General features: G+C 43.4%; 1 protein-coding gene across 1 annotated transcript; it reads right to left on the bottom strand.

The window, feature by feature from the left end:
- Nucleotides 1-4470: 4470 nt before the first annotated feature.
- Nucleotides 4471-22634, bottom strand: ube2ql1 (ubiquitin conjugating enzyme E2 QL1). Its single transcript, XM_067997911.1, has 2 exons — nucleotides 21177-22634; nucleotides 4471-5851 (listed from the first exon to the last, which is right to left on the bottom strand). Exons 1-2 carry the CDS (start codon nucleotides 21948-21950, stop codon nucleotides 5720-5722), a joined length of 906 nt encoding a protein of 301 aa, XP_067854012.1. The 5' UTR covers nucleotides 21951-22634; the 3' UTR covers nucleotides 4471-5719.

Below are 22634 nucleotides of genomic sequence, written 5' to 3'. Positions count from 1 at the left end.
AGGCTTCTTCGACAGCACCTCCCAAACCCGCGACCTCTACCACCTAGAAGGACAAGAGCAGCAGGTACATGGGAACAACACCGCCTGCACGTTCCCCTCCAAGTCACACACCATCCCGACTTGGAAATATATCGCCATTCCTTCATCGTCGCTGGGTCAAAATCCTGGAACTCCCGCCCTAACAGCACTGTGGGAGAACCTTCACCACACGGACTGCAGCGGTTCAAGAAGGTGGCTCACCACCACCTTCTCAAGGGCAATTAAGGATGGGCAATAAATGCTGGCCTCGCCAGCGACGCCCACATCCCATGAATGAATTAAAAAAAAACCCACATACCAACAAACTCTTTCTATCAGTACTCAATTCTTCCAATCAGATGCTTCCTCTCACCTTTATACATTACCACTGTTGCAAGCCGCACACCCACAACTCACAGGCCACACACATTGGCAGCTATTCTACCATGACAGGCATATCACCCAGACACACGTCCCGCTTTCTTGCAGAAGAAGGTGGCACATAACAGGAGGCAGCAAGTGGCAGTGACATTTAGCCCCTCGAACCTATTCCACCATTCAATGAGATCATGCTGGATCTGTGACCTAACTCCATATACCCGCCTTAGCCCCATATCCCTTAATACCCTTGGTTCACAGAAATCTATCAATCTCAGATTTAGAATGCACAATTGAGCTAGCATCAACTGCGGTTTGCAGAAAAGCGTTCCAAACTTCTACCACCCTATGCGTGTAGAAACGTTTCTTAACTTCACTCCTGCGCAGCCTGGCTTTGTCCTCGCGTTCTAGTATTCAAGTATAGGAGACCTTCAAAAACAAATGTATTGGCAGCCATAAACAATAATCCAGCCACTAATCTGTAAATCTTGCATGGTCCCTTTAATCAGCAGAGAACCTTGGTGTATGCACTCACTCAAATCGGCAGATTGATGAGTGGCATGTAGATTGGAGGATGTGGGAATTAGTGGTGCGCAACCTTTATTCAATGTTTTAACAAAACTCATCAATGTGTAAACATAGGGATGGTACCTGCATCTGTGTTTTATGTGTGAGATGTCTGATCTCCATTCAGACTCCGTGCAGACAGCAGACTGTTATTTTCAGCAAATAACAGGTACTGGCTACCTTTAAGAGATTTGAAGAGACATCCTCCCTTTAAGAGATTGGGCTCCCCCTGCTGGTGGAAAGTGCGAATTGCATTGAATTGACATGCAAGTCCTGGATTTCAATGCAGATTGACAGTGAGTACTGAGGCAGGACGAAGTTCTCCTCCTGCCTGCATAGGGGCCATTGGGTGCAGGTTAATAGTGGATCACGCTACCTACACCCAATAATAGGCCCTATCGAATTTTTCCCCCAATGACTTGTATATACAAAAATGCACAAAGTATTGTGAATAAAATTGGTGAGCTGGAGGTACAAAGTGTTCTGGGGGGTAACATATGATAGCACTAAAACCGACATGGCTTAGGCCAGGGCAGGTCTGAAAGCTGTACGTTCCTGGTTACAAAATATTCAGGATGGATGTAATAGAAAAGAAGGGAGGGGGATAGCAATGTTAATCAAAGATGCCATTTGATCACCAGGACATAGATGACACAGGAGATGGTGCAAAAAGCTAAACTTATTTGGTTAGAATTAAGGAGGCAGAAGCGAACTGTTACTTTTTGGGACCACTGAACATTAGAGAGGAGGTCGAGGAGGAAGTGTGGCGACATAATAGTCAAAAGTGCAGGAACAACATTGGGCCGCAATTGCCATTTTGGGAGACACCTGGTGGCATATTCCCTGTGCTGGCTCCGGTCAGTTTTACCCGGCGGTAAAGCCGAAGAAGATCAAAAACAGTAGGTTTAAAATGATTTTTGTTGTGGCATGAGGAACAGGAGTGCTCCACCAGAGTAATGTGGTTAGCAGCTGCCCCGGGCTCTTCCCCTCTCTCTGCGATCGGCGCCTGCCGGATCCAACCTTGTTGCTGGCCAGGGGTCGGTTGTCGGGGCGTCAGTTTGAAGTGGTCCAGAGCCAGCGAGCTGCAGCGAAACAGCCACTTGGGGAGAACAATAAAAGATTGAGAAATTTGACTGGAAAAGGCCAGTTTCGATGAAACGAAAGGCAAACTAGCCCAGATAAACTGAAAAGAAAAGTTGGCACTTTAGAACAGGGCACAGGCATAAAGGTGGTGCTGCAAAAGCTGAAGACCCAACGGCCCGACTTTTATCATCGACTTACCTATCAGCTGCCTGGGGACCCGCAGTGGTGTCCGTAGCTCGCCGGTCTTATTAAGATGAGGCCGGAGACTAGTGTTGCCAACTCTGGTAGGACATATTCCTGGAGGTTTCATCCCATGATGTCCTTTCTCCAACTGCCCCACCCAGTCAAAACAATTTCTTTTCCCATCTCCAATATTTTTAAAACTAATAAACAATAGTATTCAAAGAAAATGAAAAAAAATACACTTTTTTCCTAATGCCTCTGATTTTTCTCCTGGATTGCTTGTAGTACTATCCAGGAGATTAATCCTTAATCTCTGGAGACTCCAGGACAATCCTGAAGGGTTGGCAACCCTACCGGAGACCCAATATTGATCGGGCCTCGGGCCTCGGGCCTACCTGATCGATGCAGGGTTCGCTCCCTGAACCTGGTTTGTGCCGGTAGTTGAATCCACCACCAAATTCTACCCCATTGTGTCCAGTTTGGGTGCTTTACTTTAAGAAAGATGTCAAGTACCTGGAGAAGTTGCAGAAGAGGCACTCTCTAACTGAAAGCAGGAAGGTGATACCAGAGATGGGAGACTTTTATTATGAGGAGAGACTGAAGAAACTGGGGCTCCTTTCACAGGATCAAAGAACGTTAAGAGGATTTGATTGGATAACTAGGAAAATCTACTTCCACTAGTCATTGAGCTGGTAAGTAGATGGTGTAAATTAAGGATCATCATCAAAATAACAAAGGGAGAGATTACGTGAATTATTTTTTACACGTAGGGTTGTTAAGACATGGAATGCCCTGCTAGAAACCATGGTGGAAGCAGAATCCATAATAGCTTTTGAAAAGGAAGCAGATAAATATTTAAGAGAAATTTAAAAAGGTCTGGGAAATGGGTAGGAAAATGGGATTAAGTGGATAGCCTTCTTCAGACACGATGGGCTGAATGGCCTCCTTCTGTGTTGCAAAATTCTATGGCCTTGCCCAGCAAGAATGGTGCATGGGAGGGGTTAAGATTAGGCCAAGTCCCCTTACCGGCCTGAGGTTGCTCTGTTCCCACTTGGTGACATCATAACTTCACCGACTTTGAAGTCGGCCGAGGCTCCCGCTGCGGGTAAGTGAGCGCCTAATTTAAATTCAAAAGTCGCAGCCGATGACATCATCGATTTTCACGATGAGTCTGGGGAGGCCTGCCCAGTGTTAAACCTGCCAAAGAAACCTGACAAGTTGAAAAAAATTTCTATTTTGTGAAATCCTTGTAGGCCAGGAAAAGCAGGCATGCTCCCCCCAGGCCCCGCAAGGAGTCCTTGGGCCTCCTCAGTCCCGGCCTTGCCTCTCCCTCTCCGCGCTGGCATCGGCTGCCAAAGCCCTTGCCCAACGCTAACTTTATGATGAGTACCGTTCCTGTGGGTTCCCAGCATCGTAAGGCTCCCAACCCGATTTCTGCTCCTGCCCGCCGCCCTGACATCAGTCCTGCCAGTTTTGGGAGGGAGACTATCCTGCATTATTTAAATGAGGCCCAGGAGTTATAATGGCATGGGCCTCACGCAGAGATCCCCATGGAGGTTTCTTTTCCACCGACACCCCTGCCTGTCCTGAACGTTATCCCCAGTAAAAATCAAGTCCTGTGATTCTACCTAAACTACATGAGCAGTTTAACTGAAATCAGTAGCATGTTACATTTCAACAGGTATGGTAGCATGGAGGTTATGTCACTGGACTAGTAATCCAGAGGCCTGGACTGATAATCCAGAGAATATAAATTCAAATCCCACCATGGAGTTTGTGAATTTGAATTCAGTTTAAAAACTGTTTAAACATAAAGCTGTTATCAGTAAAAAGTGACCATGAAGCTGTCTGATTGTTGTAAAAACCCAACTGATTCATTAATGCCTTTTAGGGAATGAAACCTGCCATCAGTCCCAATCCCACATCAGCGTGGTTGACTCTTAACTGCTCTCTGGAGTAGCCTAGTAAGGCATTTAGTTGTACCACCACCTTCTCAGGACAACCAGAGATGGGCAATAAATGCCGACCTTGCCAGTGACGCTCACACCCTGAGAATGAATATATTAAAAAAAAATCATGAATGGTGCATATTCAGTCCCTGTGGTCTGCATGAAAATTGAAAAAGTAATTTTTGTGTAAGGAGAGTCATCATATAATCTGCCACTACTGTACGATTCAGAATGCAGAATGCGAGCAAAAATAACTAGTTCCCAGGTGACCAAGAATTAATTACACCGAACAGCAGGTTAAAAAGAGCATTTATTTTCTGTCCAATATGATATTTTCTTCCACTCTTCTGTCTTTCTTTGCCTTTTACATGCCTCTCCAAATACTTGGTCACAAAAGAACTATACGAAGATACCAACACAAGTGCGATTGATCCCACTCAGACACTTTGATCAAACTTGGTTCCTTGAAGTTTTTTCCCTTCGGTCAGAATACCCGTCACATGCTCAAAAGGCTATGTATTTGGCAAACCACAAATAAATTAAACAAAAAAACACAAATGTCATTACCACTTGACAAAATGTAATAGCTCTTGACACAGAACAAATGACAGCAACATTCTTTCAGCAAACTAGCAACCACTGATTCCTTAAACATGCAGATACAGTAGGAATTGAAACATCTGAATCATTTAAGACATTTATTTAATGCAGGATTTTGAAATGTATCTCTGCAGTGTCTTAAAGCTACTCCTCTACAATCTATCATGAGCATGTTGCTTTCCTTACTCCCACACACATTTGATGTACAATTCTACTATTAACCCTGACATTATTTACCACATAGGCACATTAACCCTGTGAGATGTTGGTTTGAATGACAGAGGTGACACCCCCTGCTAAAGACTGTTTTCATAAATAATGTACAGTAACGCCAATCAATAACGATTCTGAAACACGTTACCCCTCCTACTTTCATCTCACTGGATTTGAAGTTAGAACAATTTACTTTCAGTGATCAATGACCAGCTACATGACATGTAGAATTTTAATTTTAGCCACAATAGAGCACAGCTCCACAGAAATTACAATCTTCAAGTTGCATTGACCATTGACCTGTGAAAAACAGCACAGCAAAATGTCAACCTATGCTTGCCACCTGGGTATTAAATATTAACTGCTTCATTTAAATTTAAATTAGTGGAGAGGCAATGAATGGAACATATGATGCCATTTGTTTATCATTAGCATGGAGAGAAGCATACTAAAGTGTAGTACGATGGGTAACTGATGCAAACACAATGCAGCACAACCAAATTCAAATGAACTCCATCCCAGTGATGAAACAGGTTTCTCCCCCCCACCCCACCCCAAAAAGAAATCCCATTAGGCATTTATCCGTAAACATCTCTCTTCATAAATAACGTAAATGTCTCCTTCGTATCGCCATGTCTAATTGAAGCTGGAATAGAAAGAATGGATCGTACACAGCACTGAGAAGATGAAAGTGTTTTTGTGGTTGAAAACGTTGGGAGCTCTGTGACTCAGCCATCGGATACAGGTGGAGTAACCCAGCCATATTTCTCATGTGTCTTCACCAAACTTTTAAATGTTGCTTCAGCTTCTTTGCGAGTGAAGGCTTTCTTTGTCTTCCCCACTTTTCTGCAAATTCGACCCTATGTCAGATGAAGAAAACACAAAATAAAATGGATTAGATACTTTCGTTCACAGAAATGATAGCAAGCAACCAATTTCCACATAATGTTTAACACGGCACTCTCATCATGAAAAAGTGTTTGCAAACGAAGCTTGGTCAAACATTTTCTCCAGGAGATGGTACTCCTCTAAGCCTAGCAGCGACCCCTGAAGACAGAGGGGCGATTTTGATGTGTAGCGAACATTGGGCGGGCAGTGGGTGAAGCGATTGCGATGATGTCACCAGCGAGAGGTTCGGACCATTTTGATCTCGGCCCTCATTTAAATTTGACAGGCAAGCTGTCCGTCTGTTTCCAGCGCTGATAGGCAGCTCACCAATCAAGAGGATGCCCATCCGTGGAGCCAAGCCAGCAGAAGACACTTAAAGGGTGAAGGGTAGGCTGACCTGGGGGGGGTAGGAGGGGGGGGGGAATAGCTAGCAGAAGGTAAGATATCAATGGAATAATAATCGGGCGGATGATCTGCTCTGTCAGATTACCGCCCAGATGGAAATCTACCCCAGAATCTGTAAAGATGGTAAAATTTCCTTAAAAAGCAACCGTTGTAGTTTGTAAAATCAGCAGTGAGCAAGCTGCAGCAAACTCATACTTGAAGCTTCCTCTGATAACCTATAATTAAATATATTGAAAAAAGAAATGAATTAAAAAACTGAAATTAAAATCAATGAATCTGTATTAAACTGCCATTTATATGAGGTGGAGAAGTGGCATAAAGATTCACACTATTTTTCACTTATGGATTGTTCATTAAAACGCACCAGCATAATAGTGGATGATGTCTTTCAGGTGCTGATGCTGCAGTGAGGCAAAAGAGGCTTGACCTTGTTGGCACTCAAGGGCACTCTCCTTGAAGAGGAATCACCTGAAACACCTGGAAAGACTGGGGGCACAATTTTAATATGCCAGCAGGAAGAGTCCGGCAGGGGTGATTTGCGGGCGCCAAACCCAGAAGGGAAGTAGGCGGGTTTGCAACCCTAATTAGGCCAATTAAAGCCTCTTCCGAGTCTCGTGCACGGCAGCCAGCCCGATTGACAAGCTGGCTGCCGACAGGAGCTGCACATCTGGTGGGGGGGGGGGGGGGGCGGGGGTGAGAAAGAGAGAGAGAGAGAAATCTCATCAGCCGCTGGGAGATAGATAATCTGATTATGGATTGTTTCCAAAGCACCTGGACTTGGCTGTCTTCTTCATGCATTATTTTCCTCATACTGTTATCATCCTGGCACAAGAAACTTGCCACGAAATTGTTCTGAAACAAAACTAGTGTCCAGGCTACACTTGTTTTTCTGTTGGGATTTTGTACTTTAGTGCTGGGAGTTGAGTCTTGGTCAGCAACAAGAAAGAGAGAACTTGCGTTTAAAGAATCCTGACACATTTAGGATTTCATAAATACTTGGCTATAGTCATATAATGTGGTTAATGGACAGTTTATTAATTTTTCATAAAATATGATAAATTTGTGTAGATATTGCAATGTGTATTTTTTCCAGAAGTACTAGGCCAAGTCTATAAAAATCTTACGGTTAACATATATGCTGTAATCTGTCATTCTTGTAATATTTCTATTCCCCATAGCCCCAGTGCATTAATATGATGCTATGTCTTCTATCACTGGGAGAGAGATGGTGGGGGGGGGACAAAGATCGGGGGGGAGGGGACATCGGACATCGGGGGTGGGGGGTGCGAGTGACATCGTTTGTAAGGTATGTTTATTTATTTTTTTACAATGGGAAATGTAATTTTATTTAATTTATTTTTCACTGATCCGGCCCTTCCAGTCTGGTTTCACCAGGCGTCAATCGGAAGTGGTGGGAAAGCTGCCCAGGTAACATTAAAAAGATTTTAACTGTCCAATATGCAAAAAATAAACTACCTTAAGTACCTCAATGAGGTACACTTGCTCCTTTAATTATCAGCCTGCCGGTTTTAATTGCCGGCCAGACTTTCGGGTTCGGGAGCGGCGCGCGCACCCAGATGATTCTGGGTCGTGCACGTTCTTCAGTGTGTTGGAGCCGGGGCAGATAGCAGTGGATTCACCTTAGGGATGCAGATAAAGGTGATATTTTCCTTGTACCTGGTCTGTTCCTTGAAGGACATCTGGATACTCTTTTTGGAGTTTTCCAGTGAAAGTGGCTTTTTTGCTTGTGGCTCTAAACTTGCCTTAACTGTGGTAGCAAGTATACTTTTGCACTAAAACTTAACTAGTTCCATTTGTTGGATTGCTTTGCATCCATTCAAAGGTATGCTCTTTGCTATGACCACAAATTCTACGTGGTACTTCTTACAATTGTTTGGGTTCACCAAGTTTACTTTTCAACATTCCAGCAGCTTTACAATAGCTGTGTTGTACATAGATCCTGATGTGCCTCTTCAAACAGATATTTGCTAAGATCTCCCAACAACTTGACTTTGACTGCATTGCCCATTGCATTGCAGTCTAACTGGTCTGCTGTTCATTTATCTGCCTGAATAAATCCAGCTGGGGAAGTGGTTGTCACTAAGAATATTCACCTGCCCTTCTTCTGGAAATAAGGTTACTGGCTTAATAATCTCTAGATTTTGCTTACTGTTCATTCCTGCTATCGTATGAATTTTGGCCTCTCGTTAGTTCTTGGCATAACACTACAGAGCAAAATGATTTAAATTTTCTGCAGTTCTTGCATAGTTGACCAAACATTGGCACATTTTTTTATCATGGTCCAGTCCTACAGTACTGGTATGTCAACTTGGCACTACTTCTTAGGCAGTCTCATTTTGGCAGATTGCAGTCTCACCTTTTACTTTACAGCATGAACTGTTTTCTATGTATTCTCTCAAGAGTTCTGCTGCTCCGGACACTTGTAAACATGTTGTTAAGTCTATGTCTGTTTTGCTAAGAAGTCTCTAATTCTCTAACATGATGAACCTATGTCTGATCAAAGATTAATGCAGTTCTCTGAAATTGCAAGTAGCTGCTTAAATTTCCAGTTCAATTAGATACTTCTTCACTTTCTCTTTTAGCTTTTGGTTGCAATTTTAAAAAAAGTGACATTCAACTGTCTTTTTTAAGCTTACAGTGCTCACCAAATTCTAGTATTACCATAGTGAGAGTTCTCTTCTGGGCCTCCTTTATCTTGATTTCTGATTGCACTAAAGGTTCCATCTGTCTCTAACCTCAGTCTGCAGGTGTTGATTAACTTTTGATACTTTCAGTATGCTTACTGCAAAACTGCATTAAAAAAAAATTCAAAAAAAAAGTTCTAAGTGAGTTTTTTTCAGTGTTTTCTGCATCTGAGAATAACTGAGGTCTCAGCTTTTAAGCAGTTCAAAATAAGCTCCCATACAACCTCAATAAGTTGAAATTTTGTTCCTTTTGGTCTTCTCTTGTATTTGCATGAAGTCAGAAAAAAACACTACACTTCTGACACCATGTTTTACCTAACTGATCATTTACATCATGAGCCAGAGATATCAGGCTGTATTTCCAACATGAGAACATTTTACTTTGAACATCACTGCTTGCTGAATCAGTTCCCAGGCTTCACAAAGGTTGGCGCCGTGCACAAGATGGCTCTGTTCTTTGAGTCCATATCTAAGCTCACTTACGCTACAGCTGGGGAACTTTTTAAACTTAAATTTTGCTGTTAGTAAAGAGGTAATGCTCCCAGCTGATCTCTTAACATTAAAAATGTAATTGGCATTCAGCAGCTCTGTTGTTGCTAGATGAGAGGGACATAAGAGTAACTTGGGTTTGTGGGCTTCACATTGCACTTGGTCTGAGTCTTGTATCTATAATATAATTGGCCCCAAAGTGTCAATTAATACAGATACATGGTCACTTTTGCACTGTGGATGTATGCCCTCTAAGACCTGGAATTTTTGTACTGTGGCCGCGTGCCCTCTAAGAACTGGAATTAGCTGCCCAAACTAATTTCACACAGAACGCCTACAGCTAACAGACAGTTGACAGGCCTTTTAGTATGGGTTGGAATTAAACTCAGCAGAGAAAGGAAAATCTCTAACCCACTGCACTGCCCAGTAGCTGCATAATATATTTGCAATTGTTTGTGTACATTTGATCTCTATCCATCTGCCTTAATTGCAAAAACAGTGTGTGCATAATGGGGGAGAGGTAGGAGGGGGTACTTTGTGGTAACCCTGTATTCCCGTGCTATTATAAAACTAGTCACATGCAAAATTTCAAATATTAACTGCTTTTGTTCCCATTTTCACCAACTGAAATCATCCATGCAAACCAAATATGGTGCAATTTGTTTTCCATGTGGAGAGCAAAACAGACTTTTTATTTTACAACTTCCCCTATGTTGTAAAATATAATATTTGATATGCCCACATGAAGATCATTACTGCCTTTAGAAATAGAGCCAGGCACAGCAGAGGGACTAAGAAACTGAATAGACTTAATCATCATCATGTGACTTGACCAAACATTTTAGTGGGCTGCTAATTTTCATAAGTAGGAAGTCCAGCTCACGACCAACAACACTAATTATTACTCCACTATTCTAAATAGGTGATGCTACGTGGTATCCACTCCTCTCCCCCTCAAAAAAAAAGAAAATGACAGTACTCCATGTCCTTGCTGTGCCACTGTGGAGGAGGTAAGAACGAGTAAATCATTACAAATGTGGTGCAGTCAAGAATCAACAATGGTAATTTTAAATTGCCAGTGCACAGACCTCAGTTCAGTGATAATGCTGCTTTAGAGATCGAGAATATATATTTGATTTATATATGAATTCCCCACCCTGATGGGGTTCCAAACTAACTTGATAATGGAATCCTTCTGTTAAATGTCTTTTTTAAGAAATCATCTAATGGGGCAGGAGTGAAGAGATCTAAAAGATATTTTAAAATGACAGTCTCATGATAAGGTCAATCAAAATTCAAATTTTAATCTGCCAATGCTAATATTTACTTTGTTGAAATTGATAAAATAGACTTTTAGCACTTAGGTAGTAATACTATCTGGAACTAGGGGGCGTAGTCTCAGGATAAGGGGTTGGCCATTTAGGACTGAGATGAGGAATTTCTTCACTCAGAGGGTTGTGAATCTTTGGAATTCTCTACCCCAGAGGGCTGTGGATGCTGAGTCATTGAGTATATTCAAAGCTGAGATTGATTATATTTTTGGACTCTAGGGGAATCAAGGGATATGGGGATCTGCAGGAAAGTGGAGTTGAGGTTGAAGATCAGCCATGGTCTTATTGAATGGTGGAGCAGGCTCCTGCTCCTTTTTCTTATGTACTGTTACTGATGGCACTAAAACCAATGATAATAATTAATCTAAAACCTTACCCTACATGTACTATTCTCCTACTATGTTATATTTTATTGTAAATTTACTTTGAGTAAAAGTCTAAACAAAATTTAGAGATGAGTTTGCCAAATATTTCTTCCATTCGCAGTGCAAAACAGAGTGTCCCATCATAGCCCATCATTTCATTCAGTGCCTCACTTCAGAACCAGTGAGAATTGCTCTCAATCAGATGCAGGTGAACTTGAGTGATAGGCAGCCTGGGATTCGAACCATCTGGATAGGAGGCAAGCCAGCCATTCATGTGACTTTGATTCAGTGCTTTCTGGTTGCGAAGTAGGTGCTCTACTGCCTGTGCTATGAGGCTGCCCTGATGCATTATTCACTTTTTTATTTAATTAACTACAATATGATTTAATCAAATTCTTACAATTAGTTTTTTTCCACATTTAATCAATTTAACATATTTCATTTTAAGTGCTCTACTGTATGCTTCTCCATAAAAAAGTGAATGGTGCACTTTAGGTATTGTATATTCAACTCACACAAGCTCATTCTGCTTCACAGACAACTTTGTGTGGTTGTAAATTGCTTCATCAAAGTACTACATTTGGTCTTAAAAGGTATTTAAAGACCATCAGGACCCCTTTTAAAAAACAGTTCCAAAAAATTATGAATGTTAACATTTTTCTATTTGTCTCTTTCCTCTTGATTTTTAAATATTCCTATTTAAGTAGGGAATGTTGTTGAGATATTTGAGGGGACTTGCTAAGACAGGTTTCTGATCCTGACAATGCAGGGGAGCCAAATCAATAGATACGCTCATTAACCAGATGTGCTTCAAAGCTTTTATCATTTAGTATGTTAACTCAGCTCCTCACAATTAGGCTAAAGCTAATTCCCTTGCATATTAGTACTTGCTGTATTAGCATAAAATTGCAAAAATATTTTGTATCCATAAAATGAAATGAAAGCATGTTAAACTTCATGATTTTTAAAAGTATTGATGGAAAGACCTCTAAGTAGCTTCAAGAAAGAAAGAATGAATGAATGAACAAATTTGCATTTATTTAATGCCTTTAATGTAAGCAAACTTGGCAGTTGTTTTGTGCACAGCATGGTATTGAGATGAAAAACCAGTCAAACTACTTTTAGTGGTTTTGGTTGAAGGAAGGATACTGGGAGAAATCCCTGCTCCTCTTCAAATAGTACTACCAAAGATAGGCAGATGGAGCCTCAGCTTAGCATTTCATCTGATGTGGAGATGCCGGTGATGGACTGGGGTTGACAATTGTAAACAATTTTACAACACCAAGTTATAGTCCAGCAATTTTATTTTAAATTCACAAGCTTTCGGAGATTTTCTCCTTCCTCAGGCAAATGTTTCTCAGGAGCTCTTGAAACATTTACCTGAGGAAGGAGAAAATCTCCGAAAGCTTGTGAATTTAAAATAAAATTGCTGGACTATAACTTGGTGTTGTAAAATTGTTTACATTTCATCTGAAGGGCAGCACCTTGAAAATGCAGCAGTGGGATAGTGATCAGGGGTAGGAACTCCAGCTGCTTTATCCATTGGACCTTGCATTAAAAAAGGGATTCCGAGAGGTAAGCAATACAATCTATGCAATAGCAATGGACTCAAAAGGAAAATCAGTCACTGAAAAGGGTAAAATGTAATGAAACAAAATTAAAAAGCATTTAAACCACAAACTAATAAAATGACAAGATACTGGCCTGGATCTTCCAAACTGGTGGGATTCCTGGAAGAACATCAGTGGTGGACAGGCTTTGCACCCACCCATCTCACTGTGCCCTAACTCTGGTGGGTCTTCCAGGATCAGACTAATTACATATTTGTGGAAGGCTTCTTCGACAGCACCTCCCAAACCCGCGACCTCTACGACCTAGAAGGACAAGGGCAGCAGGCAGATGGAAACAACACCACCTGCACGTTACCCTCCAAGTCACACACCATCCCGACTTGGAAATATATCACTGTTCCTTCATCGTCACTGGGTCAAAATCCTGGAACTCCCTACCTAACAGCACTGTGGGAGAACCTTCACCACACGGACTGCAGCGGTTCAAGGTGGCGGCTCATCACCACCATCTCAAGGGCAATTAGGGATGGGCAATAAACGCTGGCCTTGCCAGCGACGCCCAGATCCCATGAACGAATAAAAAAGGCATTTCCAGTTCCACCATTTGCCCACAAGGATGATACCAGAGCTGAGAGCTTATTAGGAAAGGCTGAACAGGCTGGGACTCTTTTCTTTGGAAAAGGGAAGGCTGAGGGGTGCACTGATGGAGGTGTTTAAGATAATGAAAGGGTTTGATAGGGTAGATGTAGAGAAAATGTTTCCACTTGTGGGGGAGTCCAAAACTAGAGATCATAATTATAAAATAGTCACTAATAAAACCATTAGGGAATTCAGGCCAAACTTCTTTACCCAAAGTGTGGTAAGTATGTGGAACCTGCTACCACAAGGGGTAGTTGAGGCGACTAGCATAGATGAATGTAAGGGGAAGCTGGATAACCACATGAGGGAGAAAGGAATAGAAGGATATGCTGATAGGGTTAGATGAAGTAGGGAGGAAGGAGGCTTGTGTGGAGCATAAACGCCGGCATAGACCAGTTGGGCCGAATGGCCTGTTTCTATGCTGTAGTTTCGATGTAACGCCTTGATTTGGGGGGGGGGGGGAAGAAAATTTGGCAGTGCCGGTGGCAGGGAAAAATGTTTCTTGGTTTGCATAGTACAATTGATCACTCATCGATTGGCTGCACTAGTCCATGCTGGCATTTACATTTTAAATTCACCTCTGCTGCTTTAGCAATCTGGATACCAAGAATTTGATAGTATTCCCAATGCTGAGTGTTGCTAAGGCATTAATGGAAAATACTTCTGGCATTAATATTTAATTCAATTGTATTCAGTGTCTGCTATCCGTTCTGGTGGGAAATCCAGGAAGTGGAAGCGGAGGCGGGGAAGTCAGCAGAACAGCCCGCTCTACATTTTTTGAATCCAACAACCCAGAAACCACCCTAAAACACGTGCAAAATATTGGAAGACCTGGGCCACTGTCTCCCAAGTTTGATGCCGTGATTGACCTGATCTCCACAACAGTGGCAATGAGGACACCAGCAGGGCCTCATTTTAAAGAACGATATCACCAACAATGTGGCACTGAAGCATCAGTCCAGGTTATGTTTCAAGTCCTAGAATGGGGCTTAAACCCACAATCTTCCGACTTAAGAGTAAAGAGTGGTACTTACTGAGCCGAGCCAGCAGTAGTGCACTGGACTCCTACATAAAGGAATTGCAGTTGAGGTTTACTCAGCTACCGTATAACTTTTTTGTCAGGTTGTTAGATGGAATGCAACCTGGAACCAGACCGATACAGTACTTCACTTTGGAGCAGAAAAAAAGATCAGCAGTGATGCTTTTCCTGCCCAGCAATAGATGCCTTCTGCTGCCTAATCAGGATTAGTGACAATGGTCATAGATATGTCTGCAAACTGACGGCCCTGCCCTGCTAGCTAAAGGGAGCAGGAAATCGGAGATGGGGGAAAAATAAGTGGACTGAAACAACAAATATGCGAGACTACAGTTTTTCACACAATATTCATACTTCTATCATGTAACTACTTCCAGATTGGGATATCTTTAGTCCTTTGATGCAAATGCCAGGTTAGAAGGAAAATGTGCCAAAGTACTGAAATGACCCAATCTGGAAAACAGAATTTTGTTGCAGTATTAATCTTTTAGTAAAAATCATTGAATTTTAATAAACAATGTGCATTTTAATACAGTACTTTACAGTTGCACACCGCTTGTGTATTGTAGGTTGGGGGCAGCTTTTAATCTATGCATTAGCCTGGATTCCTCTTGGCTGATAGTACAGATAACCGCCAGGAGTAAGTACATCGATATACCACTCAGTACATTTTACACATCGGACAAATTAAAGTATTCAAAAGGACCCAGTCGACCCTGCAAGGTCCTCCTTACTAACATCTGGGGACTTGTGCCAAAATTGGGAGAGCTGTCCCACAGTCTAGTCAAGCAACAGCCTGACCTAGCCATACTTACAGAATCATACCTTTCAGCCAACGTCCCAGACTCTTCCATCACCATCCCTGGGTATGTCCTGTCCCACCGGCAGGACAGACCCACCAGAGGTGGCGGTACAGTGATATACAGTCAGGAGGGAGTGGCCCTGGGAGTCCTCAACATTGACTCTGGACCCCATGAAATCTCATGGCATCAGGTCAAACATGGGCAAGGAAACCTCCTGCTGATTACCACCTACCGTCCTCCCTCAGCTGATGAATCAGTCCTCCTCCATGTTGAGCACCACTTGGAGGAAGCACTGAGGGTAGCAAGGGCACAAAATGTACTCTGGGTGGGGGACTTCAATGTCCATCACCAAGAGTGGCTCGGCAGCACCACTACTGACCGAGCTGGCCGAGTCCTGAAGGACATAGCTGCTAGACTGGGCCTGCGGCAGGTGGTGAGCGAACCAACACGAGGGAAAAACTTACTTGACCTCGTCCTCACCAATCTACCTGTCGCAAATGCATCTGTCCATGACAGTATTGGTAGGAGTGACCACCGCACAGTCCTCGTGGAGATGAAGTCCCGTCTTCGCACTGAGGACACCATCCAACGTGTTGTGTGGCACCACCACCGTGCTAAATGGGATAGATTCAGAACGGATCTAGCAGCTCAAAACTGGGCATCCATGAGGCGCTGTGGGCCATCAGCAGCAGCAGAATTGTATTCCAGCACAATCTGTAACCTCATGGCCCGGCATATTCCTCTCTCCACCATTACCAACAAGCCAGGGGATCAACCCTGGTTCAATGAGGAGTGTAGAAGAGCATGCCAGGAGCAGCACCAGGCGTACCTAAAAATGAGGTGCCAACCTGGTAAAGCTACAACTCAGGACTACATGCATGCTAAACAGCGGAAGCAACATGCTATAGACAGAGCTAAGCGATTCCACAACCAACGGATCAGATCAAAGCTCTGCAGTCCTGCCACATCCAGTCGTAAATGGTGGTGGACAATTAAACAACTAACGGGAGGAGGAGGCTCTGCAAACATCCCCATCCTCAATGATGGTGGAGTCCAGCACGTGAGTGCAAAAGACAAGGCTGAAGCGTTTGCAACCATCTTCAGCCAGAAGTGCCGAGTGGATGATCCATCTCAGCCTCCTCCCGATATCCCCACCATCACAGAAGCCAGTCTTCAGCCAATTCGATTCACTCCACGTGATAACAAGAAACGGCTGAGTGCACTGGATACAGCAAAGGCTATGGGCCCCGACAACATCCCAGCTGTAGTGCTGAAGACTTGTGCTCCAGAACTAGCTGCGCCTCTAGCCAAGCTGTTCCAGTACAGCTACAACACTGGCACCTACCCGACAATGTGGAAAATTGCCCAGGTATGTCCTGTCCACAAAAAGCAGGACAAATCCAATCCGGCCAACTACCGCCCCATCAGTCTACTCTCAATCATCAGCAAAGTGATGGAAGGTGTCGTCGACAGTGCTATCAAGCGACACTTACTCACCAATAACCTGCTCACCGATGCTCAGTTTGGGTTCCGCCAGGACCACTCGGCTCCAGACCTCATTACAGCGTTGGTCCAAACATGGACAAAAGAGCTGAATTCCAGAGGTGAGGTGAGAGTGACTGCCCTTGACATCAAGGCAGCATTTGACCGAGTGTGGCACCAAGGAGCCCTAGTAAAATTGAAGTCAATGGGAATCAGGGGAAAAACTCTCCAGTGGCTGGAGTCATACCTAGCACAAAGGAAGATGGTAGTGGTTGTTGGAGGCCAATCATCTCAGCCCCAGGACATTGCTGCAGGAGTTCTTCAGGGCAGTGTCCTAGGCCCAACCATCTTCAGCTGCTTCATCAATGACCTTCCCTCCATCATAAGGTCAGAAATGGGGATGTTCGCTGATGACTGCACAGTGTTCAGTTCCATTCGCAACCCCTCAAATAATGAAGCAGTCCGAGCCCGCATGCAGCAAGACCTGGACAACATCCAGGCTTGGGCTCACAAGTGGCAAGTAACATTCGCGCCAGATAAGTGCCAGGCAATGACCATCTCCAACAAGAGAGAGTCTAACCACCTCCCCTTGACATTCAACGGCATTACCATCGCCGAATCCCCCACCATCAACATCCTGGGGGTCACCATTGACCAGAAACTTAACTGGACCAGCCATATAAATACTGTGGCTACTAGAGCAGGTCAGAGGCTGGGTGTTCTGCGGCGAGTGACTCACCTCCTGACTCCCCAAAGCCTTTCCACCATCTACAAGGCACAAGTCAGGAGTGTGATGGAATACTCTCCACTTGCCTGGATGAGTGCAGCTCCAACAACACTCAAGAAGCTCGACACCATCCAAGATAAAGCAGCCCGCTTGATTGGCACCCCATCCACCACCCTGAACATTCACTCCCTTCACCACCGGCGCACCGTGGCTGCAGTGTGCACTATCCACAGGATGCACTGCAGCAACTCGCCAAGGCTTCTCCGACAGCACCTCCCAAACCCGCGACCTCTACCACCTAGAAGGACAAGAGCAGCAGGCAAATGGGAACAACACCACCTGCACGTTCCCCTCCAAGTCACATACCATCCCGACTTGGAAATATATCGCCGTTCCTTCATTGTCGCTGGGTCAAAATCCTGGAACTCCCTTCCTAACAGCACTGTGGGAGAACCATCACCACACGGACTGCAGCGGTTCAAGAAGGCGGCTCACCACCACCTTCTCAAGGGCAATTAGGGATGGGCAATAAATGCTGGCGTCGCCAGCGACGCCCACATCCCGTGAACGAATAAAAAAAATAAATTTAGTGGTGCTCTGGAAGCACAGTTAGAAAACAGTGGGAAGGTGGATCAGGTTGCAACTAGGCAAATTTACTTGCAGTAAATTCCACCCTGTCCCTCTCTGAACATTGAAATTTCAGCTGAGGAGAGGAACTCACGTCTACAAAGATTGCCAGCTCATTCTTGAGAAAATTGAGTAATTCAAAGAGAGTAACTCGCCTATCCTTTTGGAAAACTGGAAAATCGGGAAACAGAAACTCTACTACCTTTTGTCCAAATAATGATGTTCCAACTCCTTTAGTGGTTATATGGCAATAAAACAATTTCATTTCACAGTTTCTGTAACCACCAAATAAGAATAAAAATGTTTGCAATTTGTAAGAAAATCAAACGTGTCAGGAACATTTAACCAACAATTGACAACTGGATCATCACATAATTCAAAATAGGAATCTCTCTGTTGCCCCTTGTTTCCATGTTTTATGCTTTTAAGATGTGAGATAATGGCAGCCTTGGAGCAGATCTTTTGTGCAGTAGTCCCTCTAATGTAGCACTATGGTGCTCTGCTCAAGTGACATCATGAATGGGTAATGATGTCCACACCTCTCTCCCTGCTCTGAGCAGCTGAAGAGCAATCAGATGAAGAGTTGGAGGGGCATCAGCGGCATTTCTGGGATTTTGGGAAGAAGGGGACATAACCCATGGCAAAATAAATAGAGGGGGTAGAAGTTCCCTTCCCCCTGGTAGTTTTGCCTATACTGAGGGAGATGAGGGATTAAAATGCCATGTAGATTTCAGATATGACTGTTCAACTTCCATTGTTATTCACAAAATACTTTTTGAAGGAGACTACTTTGCACTTTTACATCTAAAAGATGACTATTAAAGATGGATTCTGAACCTTCAAGTCTAAATTAGTTCTGCATATTTCATGACTGACAAAAGCATTTTTTTTTTAAGATGTGTATTCTCATTTTTTAATCCTTTCCCAGAATTTTCTCTGCACTCTGTGAATCTGCAGGAAGCAGACATAGACTGGATTCATACTAATTGCTCCCACTCCCACACATGTTAGCTGTGGTCCAGATGAGATGACGTGCAGTTTATCATCTATACTGTTTTTGGTAAAACAGAGTCATGAGGCCTAGAGCTGAAAAGCAAGCACCTCATTGTTGTACTGACAAAGTGATACTTGCTTTTCTAGTCAAACAGCAGCTAATAAGTTTTCTAAAATGGTATCTGGACATCAAATTGCCTGCAACTTCACTTGCTGTCTCATTAATTTGTACAGTCAATACTTGGGGGAGGGGGCTGCTGTGTCAAAGCCCTTGAGACGGTGTCTAAACTTACACCAATAAATGCTGACTTAGCACTGAAATGGTGACGACTGTACTTTTGCTAATTTAATGAGGGTGAATAATTGGCATCAATTATTCATACTAAACTCTATAATGAAAATTGGCATTTGCCACATCCTATTATTAAGCCAATAAAAATGATGCGCTATCTGATTGTTTCTGTCAAAAGGTACAAATCAGTCATATTTTACAACTAGTCATTTGTGATTCCTCTGAAATTTGCCGTTATAAATATCCTAGAGCTATACTGCATAATATTACTGACTTCAGTAGGCAAAACAAAATTTAATTGGCTAAAATCTATTGGTCCCATTTTGAGTCAATAGTAATAGTACTCCTACTTTTGCTTCAAGTTGAACTAATGAGTTGTCCTACACTGTCCTTGGCTATGTTTAAATATTCACTAAATCATTGAAATTAATGATACAAAACATTTTTCACATATATGATTCCAATTATACATCTATAATGTAATTCAAGGTGTTTGGGATGATATAATGTATAACTACATTAAATATTTTTCCATTGCAATACTGGTGTTATTTACTTATTAAGACAGATATTACTGAAAGCAAAGTGTATTTTTCATTGGTAAAACAACAACAGCTTATGATGTTCAACATAGAAAACATCTCAAGACAGTTCATTGGTAGGTGCATGGAATGCTGGGCCAGGAAAGAAGAAATTAGGAGGGAGGAACAAAACCTTGGTTGAAGAGATGGGTTTTGAGGAGGTTTTTAAAAGGAGGAGAGATGTACACAGGGTTTCATGGAGGGAATTCCAATGAGAAGTGCTGAATTGCATATCTCAGATTATAATGGAATACAGCTTTCCTTAGCCTTTTACCAACACAGTACTAAAAAAAACACAAGTAGAAAATAACTTCTAATATTAAGTTCATCATCTGGGTGACTTCACTTATAATTGTTGGTGCATTTCTATGAACTGAAGCATTTATATGAGAAACGTATGCATTTACTTCTCAATCATGGTTAAAATCTGAAATTACATTAATTTCTCTATCAATTAAGCAATAGCATAGTTCTATCGTGGCAAATTCAAGATAAAATACAGTCCAATGAGTAATGAGTGCTCATTATTATTAAAATGTAGGCATAATGAAGAAATACTCGGCACATGGTTGCTTCCTATTAAAATTATCAATATGTTTACATCATTGATCAAAGAATATTGTACACTTGGGTATCTGGCAAAATCATAACTGGCATGAGGTCAATATTGACTCCTTGAAGTCTGACAGTTGATGAACAGCAATACACTGAGTATGCAGCATGACTGTTTAAATAAGATTTTATAGGGAAAATATTTTGAGCAAAAATAAAAAGATGGAAGATTGCCAGTTTCTTGAGCTTTAGGTATGTCCACTGTAACATCATAACAGGTACAGTGCAGGAGGAGGCCATTCGGCCTATCATGCCTGTGCCAGCTCTTTGAAAGAGCTATCCAATTAGTCCCATTCCCCTGCTCTTTCCCCATAGTCCTGCAATTTTTTTTCCCTTTAAGTATTTATCTAAATCCCTTTTGAAAGTTACTAGTGAATCTCCTTTCAGGCAGTGCATTCCAGATCGTTGCAACTCGCCGCTTAAAAAAAAATGTTTCCTCATGTCGCCTCTGGTTCTTTTGCCCATCACCTTAAATCTGTGTCCTCTGGTTACCAACCCTTGTGTCACTGGAAACAATTTCTCCTTATTTACTCGATCAAAACCGACATGTATTATTACTTGAGGTAGGAAGATAGATGTTTCGTATTATGCCAGCAGCACCCCCCCCTCCCCCTCCCCACCCTCCTCCTCCTCCCTTACCTGCCCCTTGACCAGACTGGCCGCGAACTGCCTCATGACCGCCTCCACGGTGTAAGCGCTGGACCAACCCCGCGGGGTCAGCAGCTCCATGCAGATCGCCCCTCCGTCCAGCACGTAGCCGTTCTCCAGCCGGGGGCTCAGCACCCTCATGAAGGGCGGCGAGAAAGGGAAGTTGTCGGGGAAGTTGAGGTTGAGCAGGATGCACTCGGTGCTGGTCTCCTTCATGTCCTGCCACAGCGCCGAGTCCTTGTCCACCTGCAGCAGCTTGACGTTCCACTCGAACAGGTTGTCCTCCACCAGCTCCACGCTGATGAAGTGGTCCGTCAGTTTGCGGATGTCCTGCAGCTCCTTCATGAGCCTGCGGCTGCGGACCTGAGCGCAGTGCTGCTTGTTGGGGGGTTGCCCGGGGATGGAGCTGGTGCTGGTGCTGGTGCCGGTGCCGGTGCTGGTGGTGGCCGGGGGCACCTTGCTGCCAGCCTGCTGCTGCTGCTGCTGCTTGTCCTTGTTGCTGTCCTTGGTGGAGGCGGGCTGCTCGGACCTCTTGTGGTTGTGTTGTGGTTGTTGGTGGTGGTTGCTGTGGTAGTTGTGGTGGTGGTGGTGATGGTGGTGGTCGGACTGGAGGAGGATGCTCTCGTTGCTCGAAGAATTGCACTGCTTGCTGGCGTTTTTCTGGCTGCCGCTCTTGGTCGCTTTGCGGGAGCCTTGGTGTTTTGCACCGTCGGTGTCTCGTTCGTGGAGGCGAATCAGACCTATTTTTCGAAGCAGGGTGGCCATCTCTTGGCAAGTTGAATTACAATATTGACCAGTTTTTAAAGAAAAATCCTTAAAAATACTTTAGGAGGAAAAGGCTAAAGTGAATCGACGTGGAAACAAAAAACGATTCGTGCAGCTCAAGAACATCAAAACGAAGTCATTTTTTAAATCCCACGAATAGGTAGGTGCAAAAGAGTAAGGAATCGACGGGAATATTTCTTAGCTTTAAATTTTTTTTAAAAAAACCCCTACAATATCAATTCGCAGTCAGCAGAGTGACCGCTCCTTTTGCAGCTACAACCTTCGAAGAAACTGCTGCACGATGGCAAAGAAAAACACAATCCTTTCTCACTCTCTCTCACTCTCTCTTTTTCCCGTGGCTTTTCCAACCTCTGTTGTGTGTTCTCTCCAGATCTTGCAAAAGAAAAATCTCCAGCCTCCTCTGTTTTTTTTTTGGCCAACCAACACCAAACAACAATTTAAAAAAAAAATATATGATCAACTTGTCAAGCCCCGACCCAGCGCTGTGACTCCTGAATCACGCAAGAGTGAAAGGAGATCTGTTTCGGTGCAGATCAGCTCTCCGGCGGGCTTTGCACCGCTTGTCATTGCGGTAAAGTGCTTCTATGTATTGGTGTCACAGCCCCGGCGCAGGGATCTGAGGCTGATCGTGCACTGGCGGTCCGGACCTGACGTCCAACCCAC

This window comes from Heptranchias perlo, chromosome 2, assembly GCF_035084215.1.
Source record: "Heptranchias perlo isolate sHepPer1 chromosome 2, sHepPer1.hap1, whole genome shotgun sequence".
In the NCBI taxonomy this organism is placed as follows: domain Eukaryota; kingdom Metazoa; phylum Chordata; class Chondrichthyes; order Hexanchiformes; family Hexanchidae; genus Heptranchias; species Heptranchias perlo.
The sequence above is the reverse complement of the archived record's forward strand: the minus strand, read 5'-3'. Positions and strand labels throughout refer to the sequence as shown.

Excerpts from the sequence above, each read along its gene's own strand:
- ube2ql1 (XM_067997911.1), bottom strand. The coding sequence starts at position 21,950 with ATGGCCACCCTGCTTCGAAAAATAGGTCTGATTCGCCTCCACGAACGA. Across the intron at positions 5,852-21,176 it reads CCAGTCTGGTCAAGGGGCAG|GGTCGAATTTGCAGAAAAGT; the intron begins GTAAGGGAGGAG and ends CATCTGACATAG.